Here is a 14,409-nt window from a genome sequence, read left to right as displayed (position 1 = left end):
TGCTGTTCTCCTGCCTCAGCCTCCCAAGCAGCTGGGACTACAGGTGCCCGCCACCACGCCCAGCTAATTTTTTGTATTTTTAGTAGAGATGGGGTTTCACCATGTTAGCCAGGATGGTCTTGATCTCCTGACCTTGTGATCCGCCCTCCTTGGCCTCCCACAGTGCTGGGATTACAGGCGTGAGCCACCGCGCCCAGCCTAAACTTTTTAATAAACTTTCCCTCCTGCTCTCAAACTTGCCTCAGTGTCTCTCTCCACCTGTGCCCCTCGGTTGAATTCTTCCTTATGAGGAAGCAACACTGCGTGGTTGCTGCTGACTTGTACAGATTTGCTGCTGCTAACAGTCTTGTAGTGGATGCCCTCTGAGCTGTTTTGTTAATTCATCTGCTAATGAAAATGGAATAGAATTGAGAGACAAAATATATGAGGTATCATTTAGGCCAGTGGTTTTGAAAGTGCAGTGTCCAGACTCGAAGCATCAGCCTCACCTGAGAACTTATAGAAATGCGAATTCTCAGGCCAACCCAAATCTACTGAATCAGAAACTCCGGAGATGCGACTGAACAATCAGTTTTAAGGAAGCCTCCAGTTGATTCTGATGGACACGCCGAACCACTGATTCAAGCCTTCTGTGAGATGCATATGTCAACTCAGATATCTTTCTTAATCTGAAAAGATATAGAAACGGGGTTGGTGCTTATGTTCATGTTTACAAAATCAGGCATCTTCAGTCTTGTTTTAAGCAAAATCATGAAATGGGTGAAATTTGTCTTTAGCATTCTATTACCTCCTTTTGGGGCTCATTTCTTGTCTCAATTTCATCTGTCAGGTTCTTCTTTACCTCTTCATTGGCAGAAACTCTAGGGACTTTTCCTTTAGGGTAGAGTAGAGGACCCTAAACAACAAATCTGAAAACACAGTGTCTCTAATTACGAAAAACAGGGCATCAGTAGACCAACTGGGGAGGTATGTGGGGATGGCATTGGCAGTAGGGCCTGCAAATTGCACTGAGTACACAGATGCCCATTCCCCCATCTTTAGAGGAAGAGGGGCCCCTTCCCTTTGCTATCTGGTTCTCAAGAAGAGGGCTGATGCAGTTTCAGAAGGATCTGGAAATGCCTTTAGCACAAGCACCCAGTGTGGATGCTTTTTCCATCTTCCAAGTATATTGCCTGTGGCCTTTCCCCCCATTGTGCCTGTTCATTTTGCCATCCACATGGGACTTTGCAGCCTGTAGCACTTCCAGTGAAACAATGCAAAGCTTTGATGAGTATCCAGAAATCAACTGGGCTTCCCTAGGGAGCCAGCTGTCTTTCCTGAGGGGATTAGATGGAAATAAGTCATATTTCACTAGTGTCTGCTGGCTCCCAAGGATGGTTTTAAACTGATTTCTGAAATTCATTCCCCTATTCTTCATCCTAAGACCACACAGCAATAGATGTTCCACCAGCCTGTCTGAGAACCTCGGTTGCTGTTGTGATAACTGATAAAGTTCAAACAGAATGCACAGACTTGACCTTGCCAAAATTATCCCTTTCCTCTCTGCACACACATGCTCACAGGCAGATAGATGCACATGTTCACCCACAAAGGTTGCCCAGGCTTTCCGAGCCCTGCACACATGTGATGGACAAACTCAGCAAAACCCCTCGATTATTTGTCGTTACTGAAAACCCCTACGTTTGGCTTTTTCTTTCACAGTGTTTTGAACTGCCTGAGTGAGCCAAATTCTCCCTTTCAAGTTACCAGACTCAGCAGGTTCAGTAAAATTGCTCCTAAATAGGATGCTGTCTGGTTGAAGGGACTCATGGAACTTTCCAGAAGGAAGAAGCAAGTGGATCGGAAGTTGGAATGAAAGTCCTTTGACATGTCGACTGATAAAAACGAATGTAGATTAGAGTCTGCTAATTATTCCCAGAGTTCCGGGAAGCTGAAAGAAGTACACAGTCAAATTCTCAGAAAGGTTTTGTCTACATAAGCAAAATGGAAGGGAGAGTTGAAGCAGATATCTCAATATTGGGCCATTCTCCACCCCAACCTCAACTTCTATTGTTCCCATGAAACACCATTTGGAGGAAGAGACTAATTAATGAAATTGGCCATCTTTGCTCATCAGACCTGCCGGAAAATTGCTCTATTAGCAACAGGCTAAATGTTGTTACTAGGGAAAGTAAAAAGGCTAATGATCATGCTCATCTTGGGATAACTACAAAAATATTGTTAATGCCACCTCTGAGCTACAATTTTAACTGCAGAAGTCAGACCATCCGAATTACTGTTTCCACAGCAACTACAATTCAATCGGCTCTGCAAGGCTTGTTATAGATGAGGATGTTACCTCTATATTATCATTGCTGGGGAAAAGTGCACTTATTTTATTTATAGCCAAGCTGTGCAAAGTTGTATTTTGTAGTCTTTTATTTGGAAACATGGTCATTAGAGACCGACAAAAGTCCTTCTGAATCACTGAAATATATGTTTTGATACGTGGAAAAATACTGCATAGCTCAGAGCTTCCCATTCATAATGTCATAATGGCCTCTAGGACAGTGAGATTTGAAAGCCCTCTGTTCTTCCCTAATGAATATCCAAAATTTGAGATCTTGAGCAGTATAGTCCCAGCAATCAGGCTACCAGGACAAAGGGAAAGAAGATGGTGTCCTCCAAAATGGCTTTGAGAAAAACATACACTAATTTAAACATTCAGGAGACTTATATCTGTTGTGTTAATGATGATTGAATTTGTGATTTTAAATGTAAATAGTCTACAAATCTTGGTTTGATTTCAAGCATTTTCGTCTCAGTGGGAAAAAATATCCTTGGATGAGAAGTGACAAGGAATGTTAGAAACAAGAATAAGATGTTCGTTCATTTCATTTATATTTTGGAACATTTGTCAGATGCCAAAACGTTAATATGAAGTGGTTTGACAAAAACTAGTCATTTTCCAGTTAACACATTTACCCTTCCAGCCCAGAAAATTATCTGATATTAACACGGGGATGAAATTAACCTAATCCTCTTGTTGTTTTGTCGTTTTGGTATCCGTTTTTGAAAATGTATTAAGCTAGTTCTTGCCTATCTACTAGAGAAGTCAGTTCATATCCAAGATTGCAGAGAGATAGAAACTGCCCATAAACAGATGTGGAGCTAAAAAGGAGGAGATTAAAAATGAAATTATGTATAGAAGAATATAAACTTGTGACCAAATAAAACCGAATCACAGAATTTTTCCCTCCCCGCAAAGGAACAAAAAAAAAAAAAGAAGAATTAAAGAAAAACATCTCACTAATAGTAAGCAAACAAAAAACCCATAACCTAAAGCAATACATTTTAGTAACCGGTGGCTGAGTGGCTTTTGATTTCTAACCCTGTCCCTAAGCCCCCTTAAAGACATTCCTTAGGGGAAATGAAATCAGGAAAGGAGAATATGAAGCAAGAAAAAAAACATCATGGACTGCTTCTGTTCATAGATGTAAAGCCCTCATGTCTAGGTTCTGAATCAGAGAAATGATCTAAAGTCGGAAGGGACCACTCCGTCCGAATGGCGTGTGTTCCAAGTAGGTGGAGTGAATCCTGATTTGGGGCATTTAGCAAATTCCCAGAAGAATGAGAAGCACTTGAAGACACAAATAAAGACTGGACATCACCTCAGCCAAATTCTTCCTCTCCCTGTACTAGCAGGCCTTAAAGAATAGAGAGCAGAAAGCATTTAGCCCCCAGATTCTGGCTTGAAAGGGCAAAGAAGCTGATCTCCAATATGACGGCAAGGAATCACCCACATTTTATCAGAAAAATTAAAATATCTGAAAAAATTAAAATATGTGCAAGATGGGAAGAGCCAATGTGGCAGCTACAAGTAATAAGTCAGAAAAGGGGCTAGCATGCAAAGTAGAAAGACATGGGCTTACCCTTGAAGAAAATAGTATTTAAGGAACAGAAACAGGTTCCTCACAATGGCTTAATAAGAAGATAACTTGTACTCTTAGAACTTAACAAGAGTTTAAAAAGTATTTTTAAAATAGCCTAAAGACAAGGTGATAAAACAGGAATGAAATGAAAAGGGAAATTTAAAGTCTGACAAATCAAGAATTAAATACATTAATGCAAAAATGATATATAAATTAGAAATGGTAACATATATGAGACCTGTTGAAAATTTGTTTACTAACAATAGAAAAAGTATTCTTATAATCAGAGAATACAGATAACAAACAAGGAGATTAAAGACAGAGAGACTCTAAAAGATATTAAGACATTCAAATATTCTACACTGTGAAGATAATAATTGGGTCCCTGAATAGAGACTCTAACAAAAGGAACAGAAGAGACACTGAAAGATGTAATAAAATTTCCCAGAAATGAAGAAAGGACCAAATCTATTCCAGGAAATATACTATGGAATGTTCAAAACTCAAACATATCTTAGTTAAGCTATTAAACCTCAAGGATAAAGAAATAATTCTTGAGATATCAAATCAGAGTAAGTCAATTTCCTACAAGGGAGAAAAAAATTAAGCTAGTCTCAGATGTCACCATTGCTACATCTGGGGCCACGCTCTCTGAAAATGGAGAGAGAAAGTGACCCAAGGATATTATATCCCATCAAGATCTTGTTAAAATATAAAGACAACAGGGAGACTGCTTCAACCTGAAAGAACTAAAACAACTTTGAGAGCTTGTTGAAGAAAATACACAATAATGAATGCCTGGCCAATTAAAAAAAATAAATAAATAACTCAGAAACGGAGAAGTTATGGTGAGAATCATTAGGTTTGCTTAAATGCAGAACTAATACTTAACAACTATGTACACTAATATTACAGATCGAATATGAATGCTATCAGTTTGGAGAAAATAAAAATAATAACTTAAAAACTATGGAAGATAGGGATCAGAGATGGAAAAAGTGTAAGTACTTATGTTCTCATCTTTCCCAGCAAGAAGTCAGTCAATACTATCTAGAATTATAACATGTCATTTTAGAATGCAAACACATAATTATCCGAATTTCAACATTTTATAATCTTTTTTTTAACCTTAGAATGATCTTTTAGGACATAAAAACTACTGTGGTGCAGAAACTTTTCTTTGAAGTTTAACAGTTCTTTTTCATTTTCATCTCTACTATTCAATCATAATTAAAATGTAGCTTTTTAAGTCTCTCTGCATATATTCTTAAAAGGTGGTTACAATGATATTCATTTAATGATTATTTGTAGGTTGTGAGGCATTTTTTAAAAACTTTAATCTTTGCTGGGTGTGGTGGCTCATGCCTGTAATCCCAGCACTTTGGGAGACCAAGACAGGAGGATCGCTTGAGCCCAGGAGTTTGAGACCAGCCTGGACAACACAGCAAGAACGTATCTCTACTAAAAAATTTAAAAGTTAACCAAGTGTGGTGGTGTGTGCCTGTGGCCACACCTACTCAGGAGGCTGAGGCAGGAGGATTGCTTGAGCTCAAGACTTGGAGGCTTCCGTGAACCAAGATTGCACCACTGCACCACAGCCTGGGTGACAGAGTGAGACCCTGTCTCTAAAACAAACAGACAAAAAAAGAAAAACAAACAAAACAACAACAACAAAAACCCTGTAATCTTTGAAACATTCTTTTTCTTTTTTTTTTTTTTGAGACAGTCTCCCTCTGTCACCCAGTCTGAAGTCTGAAGTGCAGTAGCACAATCTCGGCTCGCTGCAGCCTCCACCACCCAAGTTCACATGATTCTCCTGCCTCAGCCTCCCAAATAGCTGGGACTACAGGCGTGCATCACCGTGCATGGGTAATTTTTGTATTTTTAGTAGAGACAGGGTTTCACCATGTTGACCAATCTGGTCTCGAACTCCTGACCTCAGGTGATCCGCTCACCTCGGCCTCCCAGAGTGCTGAGATTACAGGCATGAGCCACCATGCCTTGCCTAATCTTTGAAACTTTCTGCATTAAAAAAAATTATTCCAAGTCAGTATGCTTTATCTTACAAGAATAACTGCATGAATTTTCTTAAAAATTAGAAAAAAATGCCAAAATGGTTAATTCTGGGTGATCTGGATATTTTTTCGTGGTACACTTCTGTAATTTTTTTAATTTAAAAAATTAACCAAGCTGGGCGCGGTGGCTCATGCCTGTAATCCCAGCACTTTGGGAGGCTGAGGTGGGCGGATCATGAGGTCAGGAGATTGAGACCATCCTGGCGAACACTGTGAAACCCTGTCTCTACTAAAAATACAAAAAATTAGCCAGGCTTGGTGGCGGGCGCCTGTAGTCCCAGCTACTCGGGAGGCTGAGACAGGAGAATGGCATGAACCCGGGGGGCGGAGCTTGCAGTGAGCCAAGATCGTGCCACTGCACTCCAGCCTGGGCAACAGAGTGAGACTCCGTCTCAAAAAAAAAAAAAAATTGACATAACAAAAAAAGAAAAAAGAACCAAAAAAACCCCCAAAAATTAACAAATTAGTTGAATGAGTCAAGGGTGAAGGTAAGATAATATGTGTTTGAGGCCATTCCTGCTTGCACGTCTCCTTATGGGGTGTTGAGTCCAGGTGGGGCCCCCTCTACCAGGGCCCAAATGGCACTGAAATCTCTCCTGGGCCCATCTTAATGATTATAAGCCACTGGCTTTCAGTGAACATATCTAAATGGGGATGGCTTAAGGGACAATTCTCTTTCCTCTAGAAGGTGTAGAATAGAATTTGGGCACAGTGTGAAAGAGGCTAAGAGAGAGACAGCCTTTGAAAACGAATGCGCTTTGGGGCTCAAACATTTTTTAACAGCTTTATTGAAATATAATTCACATGTCATAATATTCACCTTTTTAAAGGGTATGATTCAGTATATTCACCAAGTTTTGAAACCATCATCATTGTCTATTTCCCGAACATTTTCACCACCCCCAAAAGAAACCCCATACCCATTAGCAGTTCACTCCCCATTCCTCCCTCCCAGCAGCCCCAGCACCCATTCATCGGTAGTGGTTTCTGTCTCTATAGATTTGCTTCTCCTGGACATTTTATATAAATGGGATCATACAAATGTACTCTTTTGCGACTGACTTCATTCTGTCAGCATAATGTTTTCAAGGCTCACCTACGTCGTAGCAGGTGTCAGTACCTTGTCTCTTTTTCATGCTGAATAATACTTTGTTGTATGGATATATCACATTTTGTTTTTTTGGTTCATGAGTTGATGGATATTCAGGTTGTTCCCATCTTTTGGTTTGTATATGATGGTGTTATGAACATTCATTTACAAGTTTTTGTGTGAAGATATATTTTCATTTTTCTTGGGTATATACCTATGGGTGGAATTGCCAGATTATATGGTAACAATTTTTAGGAGTCAAACATTGAAACTGCCATCTTCCTCTTTGTTCCCAGGCAGAAATGGTGCACAGCGCTTTCCAGGCCCAGCGGGCTTTCCTTCTGATGGCCTCTCAGTACCAACAACCCCACGAGGTAAGAGAGTGTCCTGAGAGGGAAGGTGTCCCAGGGTATGGGCAGTGTAAGATGGAAAACAAGGAGGCAACAAAAGCATTTATTATAGTCGACCTCCTAAAAATGAGACTTATAGCACGTGTAGGTTCTGTCTCTAATCTGGATCATGGTATAGAACAATTCTTCTCTCTCATAATCTCATTAATAGTCGACAAGTTTTTTTTTTTTTTTAAGTATGCCATTTGCGAAAAAAAAAAGAAAAAAAGCAGTGTGTCTTCTTACTACTAATATATCATTATGGCCAAATTCTTACTGTAACAAATGGACATTACCAGTTTAAAAGGTGAGGTGACTTGTGTCATCATCTTTATACTAGTCTCAACCTTTTTATAATCAAGGAAGTGTTTATAACTAATTTTTAGCTCAGATTTTGAGCTGCTTTGTTACCAAAGACTGTTCACATCTATGATCATCTCTAACCTCCATGTATGGATTTTATTAGCTCCTATTTCCTAAGTAGCGTAGATGGGCTAAATCGGTGGTTAAGTGTTTTGTGTTTATGGGTCATCTACGGAGCTGCATTGCAGTTTCTGGTTCATCAGGCCTGGATTGTGTCCCAAGATTCTGCTTTTTAATAAGCTCCTGGATGATGCCCATGCTGCTAATCCTCATTCTCAAAACACCAAAATTGGAAAGAATTTTCATGACTCTATAAGAACTTAGTCCACCTCGCCTTTCTCTTCCACCATAAATATGAATGAACTTTTCTTAGGTTAAAGATATTTAGACGTGTGAGAGGATCTGATGCTAACTGCAACAATATTACCAATGTAGTAATTTTAACAACTTTTAATCTATCGTAAAGTTACCAAGTAAGGCCCATGGTAAATTTTAATACAGAAGGAATAAAATTGTGAGAACAGATGTTAAGAGCAAAGTAATGGTTGGCGGAGGTCCGTCTCATTCCCCAGGCCCTGTAAATTTCCGATTCTCTAACCAAAGCGTGATCACCACCTGCCCAAACTACTGACATTGTGTCATGCAAATAACTGCGTTCCCTCTACCAAGGGTTCATAATAATAACTTTTGACCATGCTGATTGTGTCACGAATGAAATTATTCATTAAAAAGTAGTCCTACTACCAGCATACTTTGTTTTATCAGAAAAAAAATAAAAATTATTCTTTTGGCTAAATATTCTGCATCTGAAGTTTAAGAACATTTATATAAATAAAAAATAAATTGAGCATACGTTATGACACAATAGCTTAAATGTAATAGCTCACTTTGAATTATAAAACAAACTCCTGAAATTGAAAATTTTGAGCTAAGAATCCTGGGAATCCAGAACTTTGACCTTCAGGGGATGACACTCAGCTCCATAAAGGGGCAAGACCGGAGATCCAAGACCCTCCCTGGAACGGACATTCCCAGCCATGCTTGTGCAGTAGAATCACCTGCAAAATTTTAAAAAATACCAGTACCTGGGTCCCAACCCAAGGGACTCTGACTTCGTTGGTCTGAGGAGTGGCCTGGGCTTTGAGATTTCTATGGGCTTCATGGGTGATTCTGACTTTCAACCAGAGCTGTAAGCCCCCACCCGAAATGGATATATCACCTCCCTCCACGTGAAAGGAGTTAGCTCACAGCCTAGGTAGGAGGATCTGTAGGGGTGAAAATATTTCGTATTCCACCATGGATGCATTTTCCTCCTTGCTCTTCTCAATCTCTGCTTTGCAGAAGAGCAAAGTGAAACTGGGAAATCACAAAGTGATGTGTTGTGGATTCAGCCTTAGCCTGCCTTTTCTGTGAAGTGGAAGGAGAGGTGGTCCAATTGAGATTCTCAGGTAGAAGAAGAACTGTGACTTTCCTCACTGGGTTACCACTCCATCCCTTCCCTAAGCCTCAGAACAAGTGGCCTCTCCAATGGCTTTGCAGGCCTTAGACAAAAAACCACTCACTAAATATTGGATGAAAATGTGAGTGAATGAACAATGAATGAATGCATTGGGTCTGTGGCATTCCAGCATGAGCCATGGTCAGGGACACTGTGTGGCCTAGCATGTGGCTGTGCAGATTCTTGGGTCATATCTACAGTTTCCCTTTCTTACTCTACTGCATTCTCTCTTTTTTTTTCTTTTCTTTATTTAAAGATGGGTTCTTGTTCTTGCTCTGTCACCCAGGCTAGAGTGCAGTAGTGCAATCCTAACTCATTGCAGTCTCAAACTCATGGGCTCAAGTGATCCTCCCACCTCAGCCTCCTGAGTTGTTATTATAGGCGTGAACTGCTGTGCCTGGCTCTATTGAATTCTTGATAAAGGGGAGGGAAACTGGTTCCCAGGGAGGCATGCACTGGAAATGTCTGGCAGCACTTACCACAGTGCTCCATGTGCAATAAGGCCTGGACCAGGACCAGCAAAATGCAGAGCAGGCTTATGATGGCTACCTCCCTTCCTGGCCCTTCCCTCTACTTCCCTTTCCTCTTTATTCAGAACACCGTCCTACTACTTCCACCTGAGAGAAAAGTAGACCTGAGAGATCACCACATGTTGTTCGGAACCCCTATCCACTCCAGTGGGGACAGCACAGGCTCAAGGGGCTGAAGAAGAGACCCACAACCAGCAAACGAGACCTGGGGTTTTATTGGGGACTTGCATGCAGGGGAGAGAACCCAGTAGCAGAGGGCTGGACAGGAGAACTACAACCACTTGCAAAAGGCGTGTAATTTATATAGCATTTTCATGTAACATCCTCCCTCTAACAACCTCCACCTGGTAACCTTCATTTAACCTAAAACTAAAGGCCTCCATCCCCCATATGGCCAGTGTTCCACGGCGTTCCCTGGCAAGCACCAGGGGCTCAAATGTTCCTCATAGAAGAGCAATGGATCTCCAGGTTGGCCACTCCCAGATTCCTTAGTCGCAGACTCTGAACACACATTCAGGTGGATCTGCCATACAAGATCACTCTCAGGGTATGTTCAAGTCATTGCTGTCAACTGCGTCTGTCATACACAATCGCCACAGTTGTGAAAACAGTCTATGGCCAGACCTTAATCCACCCAGTATGTATTCTAGAAGATGCATCTTAAAGATCAGTATCATAATGCAGATCATATTTTCTCGTAGGAACAATTATTATAACCATTTGTGTCTTACTGTCCTCCTTCTTTCAGGAGGAAGAGAATTAACTGCTGTAATTTCAGCTCTCATTGACATACAACAGCGATTCTCCAACTTTAGCGTGCATGGCAGTTCCCCGGAGGGTTGTCAAAACTCAGACTGCTGGGCCCCACTTACAGAGCTTCCAATTCAGTAGGTCTTGGTTGAGTCCCAAGATTCTGCGGTTCTAAAAAGTCACCAGGTGATGTGATACTCCTGGTCCGGAGACCACACTTTGTTTGGATCCTGTGCTGTATGGATGGTTCTCACTGTTACAATTCAAGCTCAGATTTATTTCAGGTGCTTCAGAATTTCATTTCCAACTGTCTCTAGACCACTGCTTCTCAAACTTCAGTATTCATTTGAATCATCTGGAATCTTGTTAAAGTGCAGAGTCTGATTCAGTTGGTCTCAAGTGGGGTGCAAGAGTCTGTCATTCTAACAGGCTCCCCGGCGATGCTGGTGCTGCTGATTTCCCACTACACATTGAGCAGCAAGACTTTAGTCATTGCCATCCAAAATCCCAACAAGCACAGAATCCCTTGGCACTCAGGTCTCAAATTCATATTCTCTTCCCCTACCATTTCTGTAGCAAAGTAGGCCGTGTTATGCTACAGTAACAAACATCTCTAAAATCTTAGTGATGGATAACTGCAGAGGTTTATTCCTTGTGCACACTATATAGCTATCTGTTGCAAGTCAGCTTAATATCTAGTGGATGAGTTACTAAATAATGACTCATATAATTATTTACTTAGCATTGTAACAGGGCTCTGAGAGAAAAGAGTATAGAATGAATCTTTAATATGAGTTTTGGGCATTGGGGAGGGAAGATCTTTCAGGGCTGGAGAACCTTCCAGGGAGTCCCTTGGATCCTGCTAATGAATGCAGGTGACCACTCTTGCTGCCACAGCATAAGGCAAAATTAAACCAACATGAGTGGTCGGTTGTGGCTCATATTAGCCTTGTGAGACCCTGAGAGAGAACCTAGCTCTGCCTTGGCCCAGAATTCTGATCTACAGAAACTGTGAGATGATAAATGGATATTGTTTTAAGCCACTAAGTTTGTGGTAATTTGTAACACAGCAATAGAAAACTAATAGGGATTCTCTCAATTCCCTTGTTGCTGAACTCTAAGATAATTTTCTAAAACTTTTTGTGGGTACATAGTAGGCATATGTATTTATGGGGTTCATGAAATGATTCGATACAGACATGCTATACATAATAACCACGTCATGGGGAATGGGGTATCCATCCCCTCAAATATTTATCCTTTGTGTTGCAACCCAATTATACTCTTAGCATTTTTTGTTTTTGTTTGTTTGTTTGTTTTGAGACGGAGTCTTGCTCTGTCACCCAGGCTGGAGTGCAGTGGCGCTACCTTGGCTCACAGCAACTTCAGCCTCCTAGGTTCAAGCAGTTCTCCTGCCTCAGCCTCCTGAGTAGCTGGGATTATAGGCACGCACCACCACATCCAACTAATTTTTGTATTTTTTAGAAGAGACGGGGTTTCATCATGTTGATCAGGCTGGTCTTGAACTCCTGAACTCGTGATCCGCCTGCCTCGGCCTCCCAAAGTGCTGGAATTACAGGTGTGAGCCACAGCACCCGGCCTACTCTCCGTTATTTTAAAATGTGCAATTATTATTGACTACAGTCACTCTGTTGTGCTATCAAATAGTAGGCTTTATTCATTCTTTCTAACTACTATATTCTTACCCATTAACCATCCCCACCTCCCTGCCTCAGCTCCCCTGCTACCCTTCCCAGCCTTTGGTAACCATCCTTCTACTCTGTATGTCAATGATTTCAATTATTTTAATTTTTAGATCCCATAAATAAGTGAGAACATGCAATGTTTACCTTTCTGTGCCTGGCTTATTTCACATAACATAACAATCTCCAGTTCTATCCATGTTGAATTTTTTTTTTTAATAAGACCGCAGGCCACAGACCAGAATGTGCCCTTCAGTTCTTCCACCTTCACCCTTCCATCTATCCTGGCAGAAGCAGGATAAGGGATTCTTCAACAGCCCTGATTGACAATGGTGACCCCCAATTTCAAATTTCCTTTCTCACTTTGGCAATGAGGAAACAGATCTCTTGCATTCTCTAATACTAGGACATTCCAACATTTCGGCCTTGACCCACAGAAAAAAGGATATTTTACTTCACCACCCAGTTTCACAAAACAGTATTCTTACCACGTGCACTGCATTCTGACATTTTTCTTCTAGTCTATTCTGTGCTGTGGTCATGACCCACTGAACTGATCTTAAGATGCACTAGTGGTCACACCTTGAAGTTCAGAAGCACCCTTCTCATTGATTTATTACGTGCTCATGACATAAAACATATTATAAAACATTTGCAAAACATCTCAGCTTTTCTTGTCTCCCCTTGTTGTATTTCACATAAATAATCTTTGGGCAAAAGAATGGCCCAGTTCTTATAGTACTTATAGTTCTTACAGTCTAGAATTTGTCAAGCCCATCCTCTTCCAGTTGATGGAAGGATTCTCACATGGAAAATGGCCAAGAAGCCCCCACCCTGGCTTGCTCAACTCTTCATTTACTTTTACAGCAGGTGAGCGTAGGGAAGATATGTTATTTAAAGTTCTCAAACATAAAAAACAATATTCAGTGATACATTTATAATCCAGCCCCAGGATGTAGACCTGGGCCCATTCCTTTATTCACTATCCAGAGTCCTTTTTGCAGACACTACATGTAAGAGCCACACTACACAGTCATTTATAAGAGTTGTATGTCAAAATAAAACTGTAGAAAGTGTTTAGTTGACATGAACAAGTGTTTTTTGGCCTGAGGCCACCTCACCTCACCTGGGAGAGATGAGAAAACAAGAGTGTTAACAATTTTAACCATGGGTGACTCCAAAACTCTGGCCCGAGCTGCAGAGGTAACCTTTTGTAAACCATGCATCTGATGCCTTGATGGGCACCACCCCAAGGAAGACTATCATTCGGGGAATTCCTGGGAGGTCTCCCACCGATGTCCCACCAGTCTAACCCTGAGTAGTTTGTAGGAGCAAAAGAGAAGCACCCGGAGGGTGGAGAACTACAGCTGGTGGGCCTTAAGTACAGCAGGCTTTCTGCTGCCTTCACACTTTCCCTATTTTCTCCAGCATTTCTTGTGCTGCTGAGACCTGACAGTGAAATGATCTCTGTGTGTGTGTGTCTGTGTGTGTCTGTGTGTTTGTGTGTATTTGCATGGAATCAATATGTACCTGCACATAGAGAAAAAAATAATCTTAAGTTTTTCAACTTCAGGGAAGATGATTTACGGTCATTGGCTGCCCAGTGGGTTTTATTCTATCTAGGAAGTCTGAGTTCTGTATTCCTCCATAAGGAGGAGAGAGAAAGAGAGAGCGTTTCTACTATCCTCCCTCTCCTTTTCTTGTCTTTATTTGAACTTGTACTTTAAAGGGAAATAGTGCCTTCCTGTGCATAAAGCAGGCATCTAAAACTGATTCTCTTTTCTTTCATTGTTTATACAATCTGAAAAATTAGAAGGAGAAGGAGAGTTAGCGACCCCTCTTGGCCATTTCTCCATCTCTGAGTGAATGCACATGCCCAGCACAGTCCCCCGCTCAGCATTTTCTCAATAAGGATTTTCTAAGGCATGGAGCAGTCATCAAATTTGTTAATACTTTGTTCACATTAAACTAAGCAAAAAAGCCTAGTAGCAGTGATCTTAGGACTTAAGCTAATTATTTAGATGCATGAGAGATCCAGATTATTAGTGGGCATAAATATGTTCAGGATTTTAATAAAACATGTTAATTTGTGAGGGTGGT

At 40.9% G+C, this 14,409-nt stretch overlaps 1 protein-coding gene across 3 annotated transcripts in view; it reads left to right on the top strand.

The window, feature by feature from the left end:
* The window catches only part of CAP2 (cyclase associated actin cytoskeleton regulatory protein 2), a 162,589-nt gene that overhangs the window by 59,231 nt on the left and 88,949 nt on the right, over window positions 1–14,409 (top strand). For 2 of the 3 annotated variants that reach the window (XM_055264098.2, XM_055264095.2), the window contains exon 4: window positions 7,373–7,450. The exons of the other annotated variant lie outside the window; for it this stretch is intronic. In XM_055264098.2, coding sequence (XP_055120073.1) covers window positions 7,373–7,450 — 78 coding nt within the window. The remainder of the gene's footprint in view (window positions 1–7,372; window positions 7,451–14,409) is intronic. 3 annotated transcript variants of the gene reach the window in all.

This window comes from Symphalangus syndactylus, chromosome 23 (genome assembly GCF_028878055.3).
Source record: "Symphalangus syndactylus isolate Jambi chromosome 23, NHGRI_mSymSyn1-v2.1_pri, whole genome shotgun sequence".
In the NCBI taxonomy this organism is placed as follows: Eukaryota; Metazoa; Chordata; class Mammalia; order Primates; family Hylobatidae; genus Symphalangus; species Symphalangus syndactylus.
The sequence above is the reverse complement of the archived record's forward strand: the minus strand, read 5'-3'. Positions and strand labels throughout refer to the sequence as shown.